Source organism: Siphateles boraxobius, unplaced genomic scaffold, assembly GCF_051911475.1.
Source record: "Siphateles boraxobius isolate OS27281-9 unplaced genomic scaffold, OSU_SipBor_1 66, whole genome shotgun sequence".
Taxonomy (NCBI): domain Eukaryota; kingdom Metazoa; phylum Chordata; class Actinopteri; order Cypriniformes; family Leuciscidae; genus Siphateles; species Siphateles boraxobius.
Genome location: NW_027509193.1, coordinates 21,942,816 through 21,964,839, shown reverse-complemented (window position 1 = coordinate 21,964,839; position 22,024 = coordinate 21,942,816). Strand labels below are relative to the sequence as shown.

Here is a 22,024-nt window from a genome sequence, read left to right as displayed (position 1 = left end):
AATCGGGAAATCTGGCATAATATTAGATTTTAATTAAAAATACAACTTGTAAGTTATAACGGGCTAAAAAATGCCTCGTCTCCCATTCCACTGAGTTGTTTCAAGATATTTTTTTATCTAAGTGGCCATTCACATAACACATTCAAAGAATGCAAGAGAAATGAGATGTGTTTTTTTTTAAGTTTAACTTATTGAGTGCTGATATAACACTGATTTAACTTGAGTGCCACATTTTTACAATGCCGTGTTGTGCGAGACACCGCAAGAGAAGCGAGACGCGGAGCACAACTGTCAGAAATGATGGTCTAGCGCATGTTTACATAGACAAACAATGTTAAAGTAGCACAGTGGAATGAAAAAGTACATTATGTGTGAGCAGCCCCTACTGAGGTACAAAAGATGTGGCTCAATAGGCAGTAAAATGGACTAATTTATTCATCACACAGACAGGGTCTTGTTAAAATCTCCTGTATACATTTAATCATGGTCTTTGTTATATAGTGTTGTTTGAACTCATTCATGTGTGCATGTGCAGTAGGTAGTAGTGGATGCTGTTTGTTTTTTTCTCGCCGTCTCTGTTTTGCAGGCAAAGAAAGTTAGGTGGAGAGAAACAGTCATGCTGAGCTGTTCTTTGCTACTTCCTGTGTTTGGAGGCGTGTGGGTGTGCCAAGAGTGTTGTAGTTTGTACGTGGACTTGGCAGTCTTCAGCTGTTTCTGTGGCTTCTCGATTGCTGTGGTGGAGTGAAAGAATGAGTTTGAGAGGAGAAAGTAGAGATGGCAGACGATCAGCTCTGTGGGCAGGGGTGATTCACAGCTTACAGGAAACGTGCGTGATTTTTAAAGGAGGGTCCTTTGATTGGGAGGAGAGAAGAACTGTCCATGTGCCGGCCTATATGTGTGCCATGCCAGAGTATTGATTGGCTCTGGTCTGAAGCAGGGGTCTTCAACACTTTTCAGGGCAAGGATCCCTTTGTCGATAGAGACATGGAGCAGGGACCCTGATACAAAATGTCAAACAGAGTTACATATTAAGCATATAGTCTTCAATATTAATAGAGACCAACCATATTATGATATACATGTTATATTATGCTAAGACAGTAGATTAAAACTCTGCGTGTTATTGTTGTTACACATGCATCATTGTCTATATATTACTTTTTTTGTTGAAATTGAGATTTATGCATCATAAGAAGCTAGCATACATGTTGCGATAAAAATAACAATTCATTATTTGGTCACAATTATTGTAAATTATTTTAATGGATTTGCAGAGCATTTTAATCGCACTAGTCAGATGGACAATTAAACATTTACCTAAACTTTAGATTCAAGTTCACTAAAACTAAATGTTGCTGTGTGATGGACAATTAAGAATCAAATCACTGTGCATCTGAAATTATTAAGGGTTCTCCAGTAAAGTGCAGATGTAATGTGTAAGCAACGGCTCCACCATAACAAGAACAGTGATGTACAGTGAGACATTTAAGATTATTTACAAGTCATTATTTTTTACAAATTGAAATGGAATGTCAAAAATATATTGATATGAATATTTTTGTATTAATCTATTAGCCTGTATTTATATTATAATTTATTTTGACATGGCATGTTTTTTTCCTGTGCTAGTTATTGATGTCAATTGCAATTTCGAGAGTAAATCCTGCATTTGTTATGTAGATGTCACATCTGAAATTTTGCAGCATGTACTTAGCCGTCGGTCCTCTTAGCAGCATAAAAAACAAAACTTTTATTCAATTAATTATATATAGCCTCGAAAGCATGTCAAGACCGCTCCATTTACAACCACTAAAAAGCTGTCATTCATCTCTGTTGGCGATCTTACAAAGTTCCATTAAAATCAATAGATATCTACACTACATAATTAATCTCTTATTTTCTTTGTTTGTTAATGAGAGGATTCGTAAGCATGCAGAAAGCATGCATTTTAAGCGGTGAGTGGATTCTGACTAAATTAAACACCTGATTGGCCATTGTGTTCAAGAGATCAACAAACATGACATGTATGGCAGTCCCAGAATGCATTGTGATGGTTTTTAAAAACCTACCTACACTTGCATTTCTTTTCGTGCTTGCTTCTGTCTCTATTTTGGAGTTCTGTCTCTAGTTTGCTTTTGGGTATGTTTTGAGTCGACACGTGCACTGAGCTGTGGTTCCGCTGAATGTTCCTTAATGGTCATTGGGAGCCTAGCAAGTAATAAGAGCTCACAGCTTTCTCTCTCTGTTTGCCTGTGTGCGCGCACGCGTGTGTGTGTGTGTGTGTGTTTTTTTTTTTTTACAGGAAGCCGCTGGAATGCAGCCGAATGGCCCACAGCTCTGCTTTAAGCCAGAAGCAGCACAGAGGCTGTATTCATTTAGCTTGTCTCTTTTGCTTTCCTACAGTCGTCACATGGATATCTAATGTAAAACAGCCCAAGGGTCAGAAATGCTTTGTATCCTCAGAAATTGTAGTAGTCGATGTATAATTACATTTGTGTGGCCTCATGCCCCGTTTTCGTCTGTGTGTATACACACTCACGCCTGTAATAGTGTGATTAGGTATACAGCTTGTAATGGTGTGAATGGGTAACAGCTAGTCAGAGCACAACTGAATAAAACAGAATGCCAGCGTCTTGAGTCATTTTTTTAGCAGTAAACCCTACTGCTAGTTGTTGTTGTTAGAGGCACATAAATAGCACACCTCACCTTTAAGACCTAGTGTATTTGTTTCTGAATGTAGATTTGAGGTTTATGTTGCACAGTGTGGCCGGCTGCTCTGTGGAGTGGATTACAATTTAGAGGCCTGCTGTTGCAGAGGAATTATCAGTTCATTATGGTCCTGTTTGCCTCAGTGAGTCTTGTGTTCACTTCCTCCATCCACCAAACAGACCTGAGCGCTGGCACTGCTCCTGGCCATACAAACGTTTTCTCTTTTTTCCTGTCACACCCATACAACTTGCATGCATCCTACCAACGCCAACACTGTTGTGACCTGGAAGTGAAGTTGACCGGGCTGAGAAGGCCCAGCTTAGGAAATGATAAAAAGAACTTTTCCCATGTAAAATGGAGTGAAGCCTCTCCTCTTTCCAAAAGTAATGTAATCAAGAGCTGAAAAAGTAGTTTGCTTCAAGCCAGTACAGCTAGCTTTCTGTTTCTTTGGTTTACAGAGAACACATGCACATACAGGCATTGAGATCCAGAAAAAAGGATTTGTCAGCTATCTATACCAATATGCTGCTCTGTACTATTTTATTTCCTGTTCTAGATTAGTTGGTTGACTTCTTATTTTCATGCCTGTGTTATTCTGCTAACATCTGTTCTAGTCGCCCCCTGCTGCCCAATACTGGTGGTCGCCTAGTTTCTGCCTATTCCTGATGTCACATCCTGCCGTGGATGAGCGGGAGTGTGGAATAGTAGATCAGGACGGATGGTTGTTGCATAAGACCCTCATGCATGCTGGCCCCTCCCTCCTCTCTCCCACTATGCATCTTTGCAACAACTGACAAATGGCAACATCACTAAAGCCCTCTGTTCTTCACCCCACAGTATCGCTGCTATTGATTTGTACATGAATATATAAACACAGGGCAAAAAATGTTAAGGATGCATATGGTTCTGTTCTGCATGACACAGTTTATGCTTCCATCACACTGGATACATTTGTTTTAGTTAAAACAGTGAGATGGATTGCAGTGGAAAGGAATCGAATGCAGAGGTCCTGAGACTTGAGATTTATCCCTGAAAAACCAGCGAGATGTGTTGCAACGTTTAAACCAGTGTAGTTATCGTAACTAAAAACTAACAAAACAAATAAATGAATAAAATGAAAAAGAAACAAATTAGAATTGATGCCTTGGCAACTTGCTGAAATAAGTTGAAGTATTTATACTTAACTAAAACTGAAATAATTTTTTTTTAACTATTGAGAAATATTTTAAAAAGTAAAAAAAAAATCGCAAGCTCATAACATAGTTACTAAAGGTTAAACTGAAATTAAAATGAAAACTGTAAAGTATAAAAATAAAAGCGAACTCAAATTAATAAAAACTATATTTACACTCCTGATGTGTTCAGTTTAATTAAAGATTAACATTGCTAATACACTGCCATTTCCTCAAATTGGAAGCAAGATTCCAAAGTTTAGACTTTTTTTTATTGTATATTATTCACAAAAATTTAAAAATAACAATGGTTGACCTCTAATATCAACAAATTACATCCTCCTTGTTTTAAGTGTTTATTAATATTGCCAAGAAATTTTTAGGTAATTCTATTTATAGTTCAACAAAGTGTGCACGTGTGCTGCCGCTGTTTGTCTAGGGTTTGACTGGACTAGTTTGTCTCCAACACAGAATGGTAAACTCACTCCTTTCCCCTTCCTCGGCTTCATCGTGCTGCCTGGATAATATTCTGGCACTCTTACTGTAATAGTTACCACAGAAAGGCACAACAAAACCAACCAATAACTATTTAGGTAGTAAAACCTAAATATAATCTAGCATTTAGATCTACTTGTTTGAGGGTTTTCATAAGAGGGTCATTTGGAGAAAAGGGAATAATCAATAATGTGCTTTGATTACATCATTGCATATTTGGCTAGAAAAAGCTGGCTCTGAGTTGGAGTATAATACGAGTCTGTTCTCTTCGGACTTTGGTGTTTTGTGTATATAGGAGGCGCTGGGATCATTTGTAAACAATGCCCTCCTTGATGCCAAGAGCTAGTGTGCTTTTGTAAGTGTTCATCTCATTTTTGTGTGTTTCTATTTCTCTTGTACTGGAGCCATCCCTTCTTTTCTCCCAGCATACATGCTTTCCGGTCGTCTTTTTGTCTCCTCTGCATCATTAAAGTGCGGGCACACTCTGCACAGACATTCAGCCCTTGGCTACCTGCCCGCCTACATGTGAGCCTCATTTGGTGTGTTTATCCTGTTTCCCATTCAGCCATTGAAGTGTTGTTTTCCTCTAAACTTAGGACCGCACCTCTAATATGCAGGGCTACAACTTCACACACCCACTGTACTTTTAATATTACAAGAAGACTATACTAAAAATTAGCCATTATGACAGGGAGTTGTGTGCGTTTCTGTGTTTGCAGTCGTTGCAGTGCAGCCCATGCTCTGAGGCTGGCTTGCTTTTGTGCATCTATTCAGCTCGCTCTATTGTGAGCAGCGGTGCTAATTGCAGTCTGAATGGTCTCGGCTAAATGTTTTGTGACAGTTTGAAAGCATGAAAGAAGAGAAGGGTGCAAAAGAAAAGGAATCTCTATTTTGTTTTGTTTTTCCTCCCTCCTAATGGCACAACGGAATGCTTTTGGTTTTAACCTTCAACTCCCATGCAACCCCTTTCCCCTCCCTCATGAGAGAGTCTCCTCTCCGAATCAGGAATAGAGGTAGATATAAATAAAGCCCGGGTGAGGGAACAGAGATCGGATCCTGCCGAAGCTGTGAGGGACGAATGGGGCGGTCGCTCGTGTACTGAGCTGCAGCTCCTTGGCAGCATTTCAAATATGAGCCTCAGAAGCCTCTCGAGCAGCAGACATATTGTAACAGGGATGGCCAGTGCTCTGCACGCAGCCTAGCGCTTCTCTAAGGATGGTCGGGCGACATCTCTCTTCAGGTACTTTTCCACTTCTCTGCGACCCCACCCCCTCCAACCTCATAGTACGATCCTCCACTCGCTGATAACAGGCATTTCCTTTGCTTTGCTCTGCTTGCTGCTGTACAACTGCTGTTTGATTTGGAAGCGTACCATTCAAATAACTGCAAATAAAACGCAAATCCTTAAAGCTATTGCATTGCTTGATAGAGATTAGTGCAGGGCAGAGGTTTGCTGTGCTCATCTGATCAGCTTTCTGTAGCGAGACAGTGTGAGATGTTGACGGCAGCTCTAAGCTTTTTTGGCTTCAGTTCAGATTTGATAAAATGGCGTCCTTTACTACGCAGTGACTCTTTAGAAGGACACGGTTTGTGTTTGAAATGCACTCTCCTCTCTTTTATACACTACCTCTTCTTTATCTTTAGTTGAAAGGGTTTTTTGCGTGATTAGTGACAAAGCTTTGTGTGCACGAACGCTGCTGCTGCTTTGCTCAGATCTGACACGGACTGAGCTGTCTGTGCATGCAAAGCCAAACAAAAACAACAGAGTTGAGTGAGTGCCAGGAGGCTGGGCAGAATTTACCAACAAATGGACACAACAGGAGCCTATTATCCATATGTGGGTATTTTTACTGCTATCAATGTTGAGCTCAATGTGTCAGATCAGATTTAGAATGAACACCTTTGAAACCAAAGTCTGCGGTTGTAACATGTCAGTCCAGCAGAGGGAGATGGTTGTGGTTGGTAGAAGGTTTTGTGGTGACAGCAGTGAAAAATAATCACTCCAGGCTAGCACATACATGTGAACCTGGATTTTTGAAGGTGCATTTTTATTATATTTTTATAGGTTATGGCCATGGCTACCGTGCTGTTGTAAAACCCAATTTGTCTAAAGGAAGCCAAGAAATTAAAATATTTTGATCAGTCTAAGCAGATCTTGCAGTAAATGGTAATTTAGATGAATGATTTGAAGCTTTTTTTTTTTAATGCAAATAAAAAAAGGCATCATCTGAGAACTATTTGTATAGAAATCTAATTATAATCTAATGCAGCAGTATTGATAACTGCTTTTATACATAATGTACATATTTAACGTGTAGTCTGTAAAGAAAAGAATGCCTTGTTGTGATAATCTCATGAATTAATTAAATTAACATATATTGCAGTCACAGCATCTTAACAGTTTTTCTTTCTCTCCAATTCTTTTTGTAGAGCTGCCCCCACAGAGTGGCCTGGCAGCCCAGTATGAGAATATATCCCTCAGTCGCAGTGCCACTACAGCCTCTACCAACAGCTGCAGCGGCTGGGATCCACTGATTATTGACGAGCGCGATACGGAGGCGTGGCCTTCCATTTCATGCAAAGAAAGCCACGGACCTGCAGGATGCCCCTTGGATACTGAAAGTATCAGTGACATCAGCAGCATGAGCATGGCCACAGGAGCTGGCCAGCAAGGCCATTTCTCCACCAATCACCCCAGCAAAGCCAATGCCAGCCACTCAGGAGGTCTGCTCTCTAGTCAGGGTGGGGCCAGCAGAGGCTGGGGCTCTGGCCCTTCTCCTGCCAGCGGAGGAGAAGGGAAGAATGAAGTCTCCAGCACATCAGTAGGAGCCAGGGGTTGGGGCTCCTCCAACTTTAACTTGAACTTAAACCCCAACGCCAACCCCTCTGCCTGGCCAGTTCTGGGACATGAAGGGACTGGCATGGGTGGCGGCAGCTCAGGAGGAAGCAACCCTCCTCCTCCTAATCTCTGTAGCCCACCGGGCACTTTGCCCAGCCAGGGCTCTAGCAGCAGTGGCAGTATGGGTGGTGCCAATGGAAATTCTGCAGGTAATGGTGGCAGTGGCAATGGCAGCACCACATGGGGTAGCATTGTGCCCAGTGACTCCTCAGAGCCACACTCCACCCCTTCCACGAATGTGTCTTTCATCTCCGAACCTCAGAACCTTAACACTGATGGACCAAATCACACTAAGCAGGAGCCCAGAAGCCCAGGCCACAGCCTGTCTAACTGGGGCGTTGGCCCTGCAGGCATGGGCTCGTTTATTCAAACTCCAGGAGGAGCCTCGCAAGTCAATGGAGACGGGGAATCTGTTTGGGGTAATGGAGATGCCAAGTCTGGTGGTGGCTCAAAAGACTCTGGTTGGGACTCAGGGAGCAGCTGGGGACAAGGAGGGGCCTCAGGAACTTCTGGCTGGGGACAAGCTGCCTCAACTGGGGACTGGGGTAAGCATTCCAACAGTGAGGCCAAAGGATGGGATTCTTCATGCTCTCCCACCCAAGATCAGCAGCTCAATTCTTGGGTCCGTGGGGCCAATGCTCCAGCTAGTGAGGGAAGCAGTGATAGCATGGAATGCCATCCTCGCATGAGGGACCACTCATCAAGAGATGAGGCTCCCCCTATTCTGCCAGCCCAGGATATGGACCCTCGGGTTCTGTGCAACACAGGCTGGGGACAAACACCAGTGCGGCAGCACACAGCTTGGGAGATTGAAGAAGCTGCACGCTCCAACCGCAAGAATGACATTGGAACTGAAGCCTGGTGCTCGTCATCAAATGCAGTCAAAGTAGGACCAACATCAACTTCTGGAAGTGCCAACCCAAACTCTGGCACTACATCCAGACCTGACTCTGGAGGCAAGAATGAGGGCCCCTGTCCTAGTACTGGAGCTGCACCTGGATGGGCCACAGCCATGCCTTCACCCCAGGCCAGCTCTGGTTGGGCTGATCCAACCAGTAACAAGAAACCTTCCAGTGGTCCTGGAAGTTGGAGCAGTACCTCAGCCAGAGGCCCAGGTGGCAACCTACAAAAAAGTGGTCAGACTTGGGGTTCAGAAGATAAGTCTCCTACCTGGGAAGACAGTCACTCTAAAGCCAAACAACAGGGCTGGGCTGAGGGGCACAAACAATCTCACGGATGGGGCAATGGACCTGGTGGAGAAAGTGGGTCTGGAGGAGAATGGGGTGAACCTGGAGATGGAAAGAAAAATGGTCCCTCCAGCTCTACCTGGGAGGGAGAGGGTACTAGCTGGAACGAGGGCTCCCGGGGATGGGGAAAGCCTGCCCCGGTAGTAGGGGGAAACTGGGGAGATGCACAACGCCCCAGTGTGCCACCACAAGGATGGAATAACAAGCCTCAAGAGGGCACCAATGGCAATAGTGGCAGTGGAAGCATGGGTTCTTGGGGAGGTCCTAGCTCTGTAAAGCAGAGTGGCTCTGGATGGAGTGGAGGAAATGGTGGAGGTTCTAAACCTGACCATACTGGAGACCCCACTGGATGGGAAGAGCCCTCTCCACCCTCCATCCGCCGTAAGATGGAAATCGATGACGGTACCTCAGCTTGGGGGGACCCAAGCACTTGCAACAAGGCAGTCAATCTCTGGGACAGGAATAACCCTGGGTTCCAAGGCAAACCAGGACCTGGCAATGCCAACAATGTACCCAACAACAACCACCACCATCATCATCATCCCCACCATAACCAACCTCCCATGCAGGCTCACAGCCATGGTGGGCCAAACTCAAACAATAATAACATTTCCCCTGATAATGCTGGCCCACATCAAACGGGACCGCCTCACAGTAGAACAACCCACATGAATCCAGGTAAGAAACAAGACTCTTAACTTTGACATTTATTGTCAATGACCTTTAATTAGTTAAAATGTATCACTATACTTTTGATTATAATGCCATACAAATCAAGAAACAAAAAAACTGAGTAACAGGCTAACAGAATAGTGTTTACATTCAGTCTATGAGTGAAGTTCAACATAGTGTTTGAGCCAGGAGGAAGTGTGTAATTAGAGTTGGGTCGCCATCTGTGGGGAGTATCACTATTCCTCAGCAGGATACTTGGAACTGACCCGACGTCCTCTGCTGTTTGTGTGTAGCTTTACACTCCCTGTGCCAAAGCTGTATTTAACATGGCATCCTCAGTTCTCCCATGTGCCAAGAACTAAACAGACATTTAATATTGTAGCTTATTATTCCATTTTAAGACAGTGGAGCTTACCAAGTTACATTTGTTTTTTAAATAAAGCAAAGCTTTAATTACAATATATGTTTTAAAATGAGTAAATTCTTAAATTTATGTTAATTTTTACAATTCTACTTCGTACTCCATGTGTTATGCTGGTAATATAATTTGTAGAAGGGGAAATGCAAAATAGAATTGTTATGCTGGTAATATCTTCTATTTTGCATTTTCCCCCTCTATAAATTATATTACCAGCATAACAATTCTATTTTTCATTTTTCCCCTCTATAAATTATATCTAACTTTTGGACACCATTGTATGTACTACATGGTGCCAATCTTTAAAGCATTTAGTACATTACTTAATATGCAGTGAAAACTTAACTTAAGATGTACTTGTTCTGAAGTTTGCAATATTTCTCTGCAGGATGGAGTGAGATGACAAATGTCCATTCAAAACCTGAGCCCTCATGGGGGCAGCCAGCCGCCCCTGCAGCAAGTGTGGACAATGGCACTTCTGCATGGGGCAAACCCCAAGGTAGCTGGGGTGATAATGGCCCTGAGGTCTATGGTCGAGGCAACGGACCCCCTGGATCTGCCCCCTGCAAACCTGGTGAGTTTTATTCATTTACATTTATTTGAATATAATAATCTTTTGGGCTTTAAATGATTTTGCGTGAATTAAAAAAAAAATCACGTTCAATTATCCAGTTGCAAATTAACTGTGTTGGAAATCGATGTTGGTTAGATGCGAGTTATCAGAGCTTTGAAATATGCAACAACAGGGCCCCCTGTTGTTGTAAATAATGCATTGCAGGATTATACATTTTTTGCTATTTCAGCAAGGAAAAATTTGTTTGTTTATTTTAATTTTAAACATAACCATTTGCAAATATTGATCTGTTCTATGGACGCTTCCAAAAATCTATCTTTTTCATCCTACAGCCCCCAAATCTATGCAAGATGGCTGGGGAGGTGGTGAGGACCTGGGCATGTCTGCAGGGCAATGGGAGCAGGATGACGGCGACATGTGGAACAACACTGCATCTCAAGAGAGCAACTCCTCCTGCAACTCCTGGGGCAACCCACCCAAAAAGAGTCTACCAAAGGTAAAAAAAAAAAAGAATAAAAAGAAGAGGCTACATGAGTTTCATGTAGGTGTTATTCACATTACAGGCTGCAGATTGAGCTCATTGATCTCTGTTTTTGTTTAAAGGGAAAAGTCCCAAACAAACAGGATGATACCTGGATAATGAATAGTCTCATCAAGCAGCTGACTGAAATGGGCTTCCCTGTAAGTGCTGCTTATCTCTGTAAATATCCCAAATATCACTCTGTATATTTGACTGTTGTGCCTAGGGTTTATTTTGTGATACTGACTGGCTAGTTTACGTTATCCCTAACATATAGCTATAAATGTCTAGTTACAAATGTATTGGCTTTTTAAAATTAATATTTATTAATGCAAATGGTTTATATATGGGTTTTTACTGTGTTTGCCTTTGCAGAGAGACCCTGCAGAAGAGGCTCTCAAGAGCAACAACATGAACTTGGATCAGGCCATGAGTAGGTGTTTTACCTGTAAAATCTTCAATTCCTTCTTTGCTAGTTTCTTTGCTAGAATATTGTATTTAAATATTAGTTGTGTTGTAGGCGCCCTTTTGGAGAAGAAGACCGAACTAGATAAACGGGGGATGGCAATCTCTGACTATAACAACGGCCTAGTCAATAAACCAATGGGCTGCAGGCCTTCAGTCATCTCCAAAGAATCCTCTTCAGATCGCCCCCCTTTCTTGGACAAGGTTTGTGCTTCTCACAATTAAAATCAGCACATTCTGGTTATTCCATCTAGAAGACTTTACATTGTGGTGGATATTGTTTGACTTTAGTTTCTTCGTTCTTTCCTCCTTAGGATGCTGGGCTAGCAGATGATGCCCAAACCTCACCGTTTATGCCTTCTCCGAGCCTGAAGCTCCCATTGGGTAGTGCTTCTCTCCCTGGCCAGAGCCTTGGAGTTGCAATGCAAAACTTGAACAACAGACAGGTGGGTCTATGAGGATCTATGTATATTCGTCTTCGGAATTAAACCATTTCGGTTGTTTTTGTATATCTGTTTAACTTTTTTAAATGTCCGTCTGTTTTTTTATGTTTTATGTCTGTATTAGTTTTATATAATACAGTGAAATTCATACAAACAAATATTAATTTCATAAGTGTGGCTTAAGTGTCCAGATACTTTTTGGGGTCACTGTTTTTCAGCATTATATTAGTCATAGTCCACATTTCTGTGTAGATATTGGTATATTTCCCACGTTAAACCAGCAGCATTACAGCTTTGAGCATGTCCTCATGAAGTCAGATTCCGAATGAGTAGTTTGTGTGTGCGTTTTGTTAGATGCAGAGTGGAGTGTTTGGTAGTAGCGGAGCAGCACAAGCCCGGGCCCTGCAGCAGCAGCCTCCTCCCCAGCCGTCAGTGCCACCTCTCAACTCGTCCCAGCCTAGTCTTCGCGCTCAAGTGCCTCAGTTTCTCAGCCCTCAGGTGTGCACAGACATGGACACAATTGGTTTCGCACTAGGGGTGGGAATCACATGGTACCTCACGATACGATACAATACACAATACATGGCTCACGATACCGATATCATCACGATACAGCAATTCTGCGATAATCAGTATATTGCTAGACAATCCTATAATGATACATCACGATATCTGTCTAATTATGAAAACAAAATGCCTGTGAAAAGGTTAAGTGCAGATTTCCAAACTGTTAGAAAACAGCACAAAAAGTTTTTCAGGCTTTAAATTAAATGTAACATTTTAAGTGAATGAAACATTTTATGCTTATACTTTTTAAAAGTTTAAACTTTTCTTTGTGTGTAAACTGAGACATTTAACTGCTAATCAACTTGTTTTATATAACCTGGTACATTTCAAAATTGACCTACTTCTTTTATATAAAACCTGGGAACATCTCAGTGTTTACCAGCTTCCTTAAAATAATACTGGGAAGGAATAGTGTTGTCAAAGGAAACAACTTTTTACATAGCATTGACACTAGCATTTCCCCCTTGCATTTTGAGTGCTGTTGAGCAGATTCTTAAACACCTCTGATTAGCCATTGTGTTCACGCGCTCAACATATGTCTCTGCATATATGCATCTATTATTTTACTCACACTGCTGTCCGCCATCCCGTTAAAAAACTATTTTTCTTAGGCTAGTTAACTTATGTTCACGTTTCCTTCATTAATGTGTTGAGCGCCACCTCGAGGAGCCATTTTATTAATTAAAATATCAATGTTTGGTGCCAGCGTATTTATTCTCGTATCCCACGGAGAAGGACAACGATATATTGCCCTATCAATATTTTTTCCCACCCCTATTTAGCACCTTACTGTGACACTGACTTTATTTGGTGACGCATAGTTTTTCACCACATTGTGTAGGAGTGATGAAATCATGCTGAACTCTGACTGTTTTTTCACTGAAAGGTTCAAGCACAGCTTTTACAGTTTGCAGCAAAAAACATTGGTCTCAACCCTGCACTTTTAACCTCACCAATAAACCCTCAGCATATGACCCTGTTGAACCAACTTTATCAGCTGCAACTGGTAAGTGCCAGTATTTTGACATCTTGTTGATACTTTCATCTGTAATTTAAAGAATGTATTTTTATTTGTCAGCATACAATCTTAATTTTCACTCCTAATGTCTCGATGATTATGCAGGCGTACCAGCGTTTACAAATTCAGCAGCAGATGTTGCAGGCACAGCGCAGTGTTTCTGGCCCCATCCGACAGCAAGAGCAGCAAGTGAGCAGTTCTCCAATACTGATGTTTGTTTGCATTTTAAATCTCAGCCGCCTTTAAAAGTTCAGCCTGCTCTGTGTTCACAAGCATGCCCTCTTGCAGGTTGCACGTACAATCAATAACATGCAGCAACAGATCCAGCAGCACCAGCGGCAGCTGGCTCAGGCTCTGCTGATGAAACAACAGCAGCAGCAGCCACCGCCCTCACATCCGGGCCTGCATCCCAGCGCAGGCAAATCAGCTCTGGACACATTTCCATCCCATCCCCAGGTCTCCAGCCTCTCTGTTTCCGACCTTCAGACCAAAGAGCCACAGTCTTCTCCAAATTCCTTCTCACCCTACCCAATTTGTGAGTTGCCAACACTGTGCTATTGTATTCTTTGTGTTTAGACAAGTAAAGATCCAAATGTTCTTCTATACAAGGTTCCCGCAGTCCTAGAAAACCTGGAATTGCCATGGAATTTTTAAAGTCCTGGAAACGTCATGGGAATTTCTGTAGAGAATATATATTTCAAGTTTTTCTCTGTTCATTGGCGAGATAGTGCCATTTGGTACAGATCAATTTGTTTGCAAGCCATATTGATGGTTCAGCCTGTGAGCAAATCTTCTTTTTTTATCATCCATTCTTTTCAATGAGTCAGTCTCACAATGATTGACCTGAATGATTAATTGGCCAATAGGTCCAAATCACAATGATTTTTGAAAACTCCTATTCAGTAACAAATGACTAGAAAGGTCATTAGAAAGTCATGGGAATTTTTGGGAACTTATTTTCTCTTTAAATTCACTCCCGCTGAACCTTGCAAATGTGCTTCTCTGTAGCTGGATTAAATCCCAACATGAATGTAAACTGCATGGAGGTGTGTGGCCTGTCCATTAAGGACTCTCCTCAGCCTCAGTCACGCCTGTCACAGTGGACACACCCTAACTCCATGGAGAACCTATCTGGGAACTCCTCTCCAATGGAGCCAAACTACAGCAAGCATGGTGCGCATCACTGTTACAGTTATCAATATTGTAAATATGTGGCATAATGGTTCATTTCAGGCCTGATACTGATGATATTCCATACCACCTATTTTACACAGGGCACTCTGCAGGCCCCAGTCTGGGTCACCCTAGTAAGCCCCAGCTGGATGACTCCTACAGTCCCTACAATCTGATTCCCAGCTCTGAGTCTCCTGCCAGCCCTCTGGCACCTCATGATAGCTGGGGCCAGGGAAAGAACACCAATGACAAGATCTCCAACGGGACCAATATCAACTGGCCTCCAGGTGACTAACTGGCATCTCTCAAATCTCTTAGGACTAGTTATAGTATTAAGAAAGCACTGAAAGGACTCAAAAATATTTGAATACATTTTGTATTCATACATACATCTAGGTCACACTTAAAATAACTGAATGTCAATACACTGGATTAAAAAACACCAAACCATGTAGCCTCTGCAAAAAAATAAATACATGAATAATTAGCCATTTTTTAACTGACTTTTGCCTAGGTGTCCAGCAGAATAACTACAGGTGTAGGTCTTCACATTAACATAACCCACTAACGTTTGACAACCGTAAAATATTGAAATACTTTGTTGAACAATACATCTATTATTTTATCATTTGAAGATTAACAAACTTTAACTTTGTTTTTTTGTGTTTGTGCTACATTTCTTTTAAAGGGGAACTTGGCAACTATTTCAACTTAATAAAACCGTTTAGAAATCATTTGGATGGTTTAATAACCTGTTCCAGTGAAAATTGTGGCTTTCCCTGCTCCCCCCAGCTTCCCCAGGCGGAAAACCAACCTTGCAACATGGGGACGACCGTCCCGGTAAGATGGAAATAGGAAGTCTCGTGAGAAGCGAGAGCGAGCGAGAAACACAAACTGCTTTACGGCAATTCGACATAAACACACACGCAGCCCTCAATGTGTATGATGTATTACCCACCTCGGTAGACATAGCTCCACACGATAAAGTTGGCTGTCTCCGATAATAACAAATGCACATGAGCAGCGGTAGAAAGGGGGAGGAGGGTGCCGCAAGTGAGTTTTTTTTTTTTTACGAGAGTGTTGTGAAATTTACGCCCCACAGCTGTAGAGGGGGCTCGTTGAGAAAACATGCGACAACAAAAGTGAAAATCAGCAAAGAAATAGCTAGAGTTGCCAAGTTCCCCTTTAATAAATGCTATTGATTCGTTCTAAGTTTCTCAAACTGGGGTTTTCAAAACAATGTGTCAGACATATCTGTCATGATCTGATTTGTTTGAAATCCTTTAGAGTTTTGTCCAGGAGTGCCCTGGAAAGGACTGCAGAATATTGACCCAGAGACTGACCCCAATATGACCCCAGGGAGTGTTCCCAGTGGGCCCACCATCAACACCAACATTCAGGATGTTAACCGCTACCTGCTGAGAGACAGGAGTGGAGGTAAGAGGACCAGTTACCTTTTTCTCTTCAAAGAAATGATCTTTCAGTGAACTTACTTTCAGATGACACTGGAGCCACAAAGCCTGAACAAATCCCATTATCTTACCATCTCTAGTAAAAATCGTATATATATTTTGAATAAAAGGTATTGAGTATTGCAGTATTGTTTTGTTTCGAATTACTTTTTTTCACATAAAGTAACCACTACGTTTTTTAGGTTTTTTTCTTCTCATGTATTATTTTTCTGATTTCCACTTTGAATTCTTGCCTGCTTTGTTTGGGACACATTGTAGGTTCCACCCCAACTTCCTCACAGGGTGAGGCTCTGCCTCCCTCCAGCGATTGGCCAGTCACTAGCTCTTTCAGTCTGTCCTCCCCCGAGGCAGACAGCACAGGTACAACAACCAGAATCCCCTTCCTGCCCTCAGTCTTCCCTATCACAGCCTTTTCTTACCGTTCCACCTAGTATGGGGCCCCAAAACGGTGGCCGCATTCCTGTATATCTAGTGCATCCAACTCAAGAGTGGCCCTTTACCCCTTAGAGAGCTGTGTCCCGCCTACATTCATCCGTACATCCCCTCTGTGGTTTTAGTCACATACTGTCCCTTTATGCAGCATGGTTACCTGCTGTCTGTGATTTTTGTGAGGTGGAAGTGGTGAGAGAGCACTCTTTTTTTTCTTTTTTTTTTCGGTGAGAGGGACCCGAGAAGAGTCCCTCTTTTTTTTGTGAGGCATCTACTCAAATAATGTCACACATGGGCCTGTACCCTCTCTTTCCTGTTTGCGGTGGTGCCTCAATGACTATGACTGCTGTGAGAACACATTTCTCCACAGTATCTCTAATTCTGGGGTGCACAGAATTACGAACAGGAAATAAGATGTGTGTCAGCATACTCTCTGTTTCCTCTTCTGACCTTTACACACATTCACACCTCTGATCTACAGGCAAGCTGTCTGACATGAAGTCCACTTGGTCTCCAGGGCCCATCTCACACACCCAGCCTTCTCTCTCTCACGAGCTTTGGAAAGTCCCACAAGGACCCCGGAACACAACGGCTCCCACACGGCCACCTCCAGGCCTGACCAACACCAAGTCCTCCTCCATGTGGGGTGGAAACACCCTGGGCCTTGTGGCTGGCTGGAGCGGCTCCTACTCCTCAGGTGTGTGTGTGCGTGTGTGCCTGTGTGCGCGCGTGTGCGCGTGTGCGCGTGTGCGCGTGTGCGTGTGTGCGTGTGTGTGTGTGTGTGTGTGTGTGTGTCTCTATGCATGTGAAAGGCGCAGTTTAAGCCCAGGCGGATATGTTTGCACAGCTATTCGTGGGCGAAGCTGTGTGCATATTGAAAAAGCAGTTGAATTTTGTCAGTTGACTGTTTTATGTGGGTGTGAACGTTAGTCCAAACGTTGAGGGTTAAATGAGGTGAGGATTGGAACGGTTGGAGCGTTTGCAAGCACGGGCTCTGGTGGCGGAGCAAACTTTTTTGTGTGTGTTCTTTCTTGTATATGTTGTGTGTTAGTCACACGCTGTTGCTTGATCACACTTGCTTGACTTTTAACTGAAGCAGTTGTTTACACTGTTTTTGTTGTGGAAAAATGGGATGTTGAAACATTAAAAAGGGGCAGTTCAACCAAAAATAAAATATTTATCAATTACTCTCATGTCATTCTAAACCCATATATGGCTTTCGTATTATGTATTTCGTATTTCTCTCTTTTCGTACAATGAAAGTGAAGGGTTGACCACGGGTTGTGCATCATGACATAGGGATGAACCGATATTAATGTTTCGGTCAATACCGATAATATGTTAAATTGTTTTCAGGTTATGGCAAATGATAAACTCAATACTATTTTGTCTAAATAAAATTAAAACCATAAAAACAGTTTAAATGTTACAAGTGGATTAAAGCATTACATTAATATAAAGCATTAACAATGTATATTAATTTTGAGATTTGCTAAGGATTACATTTAACAATGTTATTAAAAATTAGTGTACGTTAGATGATGGCAACGGTAATCTAAATAAAAATAATGGAAAAATATAAAATAAAATAGAAATCATATGTCTATTATAATATATAAATAATATTTGATCAGAATACATTTTTAATAAAAGCAAATGTTTACAGAGGTGACCTTGTATATTATTTTTGTGGAAACCGTGATATATTTTTATCCAGGATTCTTTAATGAATAGAATGTTCAAAATAGCTGGATTTATTTGAAAGAAATATTTCGTAACATTATAAATGTCTTTTGCTGTCACTTTTTCATCAATTTAATGCATCCTTGCTAAATAAAAATATTTGTTTCTCTTTTTTTTTTTTTTAATCTCGCTTGCCCCAAACTTTAATTTGTTACTTTAATTCTTAGACTATGTTGTAATGGTTATATTAATGGACTATTGTTAAATGTTTGACATTAAAGTATTAATTTCTCTCTTAGTAGGTACCACATGGAGTACAGACAGCTCCAGCAGGAGCACTAGCTGGTTGGTTTTGAGAAACCTCACACCACAGGTATTCTTGTGGCTACTGTTATGTTCATTGACTTAAAATTTCTTGGTGAATTGTCTGCAGTGTTATAAATCTGCTCTTTCTGTTATGTGATATTTAGATAGATGGTTCAACACTGAGGACACTGTGCATGCAGCACGGCCCGCTTATCACATTCCATCTCAACCTGACGCAGGGCAATGCCGTGGTGCGCTACAGTTCTAAAGAGGAGGCTGCCAAGGCCCAGAAGTCCCTACACATGTACATAAATCTTTCACCTTTCTTTTTTTCTCTCTCTTTTTTTTTTGAGGAATCAACATCAACTATATTATCACATTCGTCTGTTCTCTTTCTCTAAATACTTGCGTTTCAGGTGTGTTCTGGGAAACACCACTATACTGGCAGAGTTTGCTGGAGAAGAGGAGGTGAACCGCTTCTTTGCACAGGGTCAGTCCCTCACGCACACCACCAGCTGGCAGGCCAACCCCGGCACCAATCAAACTCGGCTGGGAGGCGGAGGGACGGCGGCCACACACCCGATCGGCCACTGGAACAGCAGCAGTCTGGGAGGAGGAGCAGGCGGGACGGGGTCCGGCGGTAAGGCAAGCAACGAGCTGCTGTGGGGGGGTGTACCGCAGTACTCCAGCCTGTGGGGGCCGCCCAGCGGCGAGGACGGTCGAGTGGTCGGGAGCCCCACCCCAATCAATACGCTGCTTCCTGGAGACCTGCTGAGCGGAGAGTCCATGTGAGAGCGCCAAGCGCTCGACCCCCTACCGCAGCGAAATATGAAACTTCAAGAGCAAAAACCAAGCAAATCATTTGACGATAATCAGCGTCAGTGGAACTGTGAAAAACCAAGAGACAGGAGGCTGAGGCCACACTTGCATAGAGGTTGCTGACCTTCTTCATCTACTTTTTTGTTTGGTTTTGCGTCTTTTCATCCGTGTTATTTTGATCATTAGGCTTGTGTTACAGTATTCTATAGACTTCTTATGAAGAACCGTGACTAAAAGAGAAGTGAACCTTTACAGAAACTTTTCTCTATTAACTGATACCAGTGTGAAAGTGTATTTTACTACAAACCGATGAGACAAGCTGCCATTTGTTTTAAATTCCTCTGGCTCGAGCACATCCTGTCAGCCCAATCACAGCATATTGCCCTCTCCCCGAAGAAATATGCATCATTCCAAACCAACTCTCCCCACTCCCTGTGTTTTGGACTGGCTTTTTTTTTTTTTTTTCAGCTGTTCTTTTGGATAGTTTGGATTAATTAACAGCACTAAACTTTAGCCTTAACTGCTGATCAGTCCCACTCCACTTGTACTCTGAAGAAACATCTTGAGAATTGCACATTTTCTCATTTCTGAGCCAGGACTGTCATGGGTTGGATGTCAGCCGCAGCATACGCGCATTCGTCCTCCTTGTTTCCCTCGATTGCCATCCTGTCCTCATTACTCTCAAAAGGATGGACATGTATATGACTCCTCTGCACATTCGAGGAATTTATTCTTAAACTGAGAGGACATGTGGACAGCTGAGGAATATTTTAACCACTTATCACAAAAAAAAACCTGTACAGGAAACACTTTTTCAGATGGACTACTTTCTTTTTTTCTTTTATTTTCCTAAATGACCTCGGTCTTTCGAAAAACACAAGTCCTCATTTTCGTTCGTCTGACGTGCAATATATGCCACAGACTCTTCCGTCCTTTACGCAGTGCTTTTTTGCCAGCGAAACGGTCGGAGCTCATCTGGGGACGGGAGGGATCAAAGACTCGTCTCTAGCTCCACCACCAAGCATGGGACTGAACAGAAGAGGACTCTGTCATTGTGTAAGCCCATGGTGATGAAACATTCACTAGCACTTCCTCTACACACTCAAGGACAAGTGTGACTACAGGGGCAACAGGGGCTTCAAACCAAATAAGAGGTGTTTCTTGTAACCCAGTAGACAAAGTGCTTTTTTTTTCGTTGTTGTATTTGGTACAAAAAGTATGGAACAAAGGCGGCGTGGTTTCTTCATAGCACTTAGCAAGAGCGTCAAGCTCCGACTTTAATGCCAACAAATTACACGTGTACGTGTGAAACTGACAAAAAGCAACGATGAAAAGCAATCTACCGAACTTCTCCTCCATACTCCTTTTTGAACTCTAAACGGATTTTGCCGTTTCATTTCTTCTTCGTCTTTCCACAGCCTTTCGACTTTGAAATCAGACATTTCGAAAATGGTAGCAAAACGAAGGGATGTCTGATGAGGGGGAAAAAACACCACAACAAGACTGAAGTATTCTAGTGGTTTTTTTTTGTTTTGTTTTTCAGATGATATATATCAAAGTAAATATCACTGTTAAAGTACCCCAAAATCATTAGCCTTTTTGTCTGGAGATGCTAGACGTGTTGTAATGTTTCTAATGGATTCTGTGGGGCCCCCTGGCCTGGTGGCCCTGCCCACCTGTATAATAAGTGTGGCCATTGAGTGCCTATCTGCTGTGGCGCCTCAGGTGCCCACGCTCTGACTTTTGACCCGCTGTGCCAGGCCGGCGCACCAGATGCCAGAACAGACCTGCCTGGGCCGGAGCTGTGGCTCCTTCAGACCTGGCCAATCAGTACGTACTACTACTGCGCCAGCACTCGACCTCGTCTCAACTTCACTCTCATAGACTCTCTTTCTCCCTCTCATGCAAAGATCACTTTAGCTGGAAGTGGACAGGTTCGTTTCATGTACTTTTTATGATCAATTGGTTTTTTCCCTTCTGGAATTGCCAGTGTTGTTTGTTTTTTTGTCAACATTGCTGTTGTTATCGTCATTGCTGTTGTTGATCTTATATCGTTATTTTGCGCTTTTTTGTTTTTTGGTCTGTGTGTGTGTGTGTGTGTGTCAATGCAGTGGTCTCTATGGTAGCTGCTCTCACCAGCCCCTCTTGCTGCGCATATGCAGAAAACACTCTGTTTAAGAGGCACACCTCAGCGTAAACGGCGGCCGCTAACGTCGCCATGGCTTTTGAAAAACGGAAAATTGATTGTTTTCGGTCGCGCACGTAGTTGGCGTAACGAAGAGTAGGGTTGATGGTGCTCAGTTTGTCTTCTGCCTCTCCTCTGCACTTTCCTCCGCTTCGGCAACAGACCCCTGCCAGGCCACACACTGGTGCTTACGACAAAGGGCAAACAGAGTACACTACTTTACCTGGTCGCCTCATCTCACAGTAATACAAGCAAATGATAACGGAGACTCAGCTATCCACTTCTATGCAAAGACCGGCCGAGAGGTGCAGTTCACGGCCTTCAGCTTCAATCTGTAGTTCTCTCCAAGCCCACTCTTCAGCTTACCAATTCATTGTGAGAAGGCAGCTTCCTTACGGTGTAGCCTAAAGAAAGAAACCGGCCCGATTCATTTGAACTAATGACCAGGCCCTCACTGTTTACTCTCTGAATGATCTCTTACATTATGTACATGCAGTCTCAGGGCAGCCTCAGAGAACCCCAAACTGTTTTATCGTTCCGAGGGGGGCGTACTCGTGCGTTCTTGCATTATCCGATGTGGCTTTAAAGATGCTAAATAGACTCAGAGAAGGATTCGCAGGAAGTCCCTCTGGTTTTTAGATCCTAATGTTCCTATTCTCGATCGTAGACTTGACCTAGACATGAATCTATCAGAGTGGGACTCGTTACTTCTTGAAATGTGTTTTGATGTTTGGTTTTGCAAAGAGCACATGGAGGTG

The 22,024-nt window shown here is 42.6% G+C and overlaps 1 protein-coding gene across 7 annotated transcripts in view; it reads left to right on the top strand.

Annotated features, from left to right (window-relative positions):
* Positions 1-19,875, top strand: part of tnrc6c1 (trinucleotide repeat containing adaptor 6C1) — a 55,585-nt gene extending 35,710 nt beyond the window's left edge. For 2 of the 7 annotated variants that reach the window (XM_077212952.1, XM_077212947.1), the window contains 19 exons: positions 6,807-9,200; positions 10,001-10,186; positions 10,519-10,682; positions 10,790-10,867; positions 11,082-11,139; positions 11,227-11,375; positions 11,486-11,617; positions 11,969-12,112; positions 13,068-13,187; positions 13,305-13,388; positions 13,488-13,734; positions 14,208-14,372; positions 14,474-14,659; positions 15,660-15,809; positions 16,103-16,204; positions 16,755-16,970; positions 18,256-18,329; positions 18,427-18,566; positions 18,679-19,185. In XM_077212952.1, coding sequence (XP_077069067.1) covers positions 6,807-9,200; positions 10,001-10,186; positions 10,519-10,682; positions 10,790-10,867; positions 11,082-11,139; positions 11,227-11,375; positions 11,486-11,617; positions 11,969-12,112; positions 13,068-13,187; positions 13,305-13,388; positions 13,488-13,734; positions 14,208-14,372; positions 14,474-14,659; positions 15,660-15,809; positions 16,103-16,204; positions 16,755-16,970; positions 18,256-18,329; positions 18,427-18,566; positions 18,679-19,054 — 5,165 coding nt within the window. In that variant the 3' untranslated portion in view covers positions 19,055-19,185. Of the gene's footprint in view, positions 1-5,363; positions 5,617-6,806; positions 9,201-10,000; positions 10,187-10,518; positions 10,683-10,789; positions 10,868-11,081; positions 11,140-11,226; positions 11,376-11,485; positions 11,618-11,968; positions 12,113-13,067; positions 13,188-13,304; positions 13,389-13,487; positions 13,735-14,207; positions 14,373-14,473; positions 14,660-15,659; positions 15,810-16,102; positions 16,205-16,754; positions 16,971-18,255; positions 18,330-18,426; positions 18,567-18,678 lie in introns of those variants that run through there. The other 5 variants (XM_077212953.1, XM_077212948.1, XM_077212954.1 and 2 more) reach the window with 5 other exon arrangements.
* Positions 19,876-22,024: the final 2,149 nt, after the last annotated feature.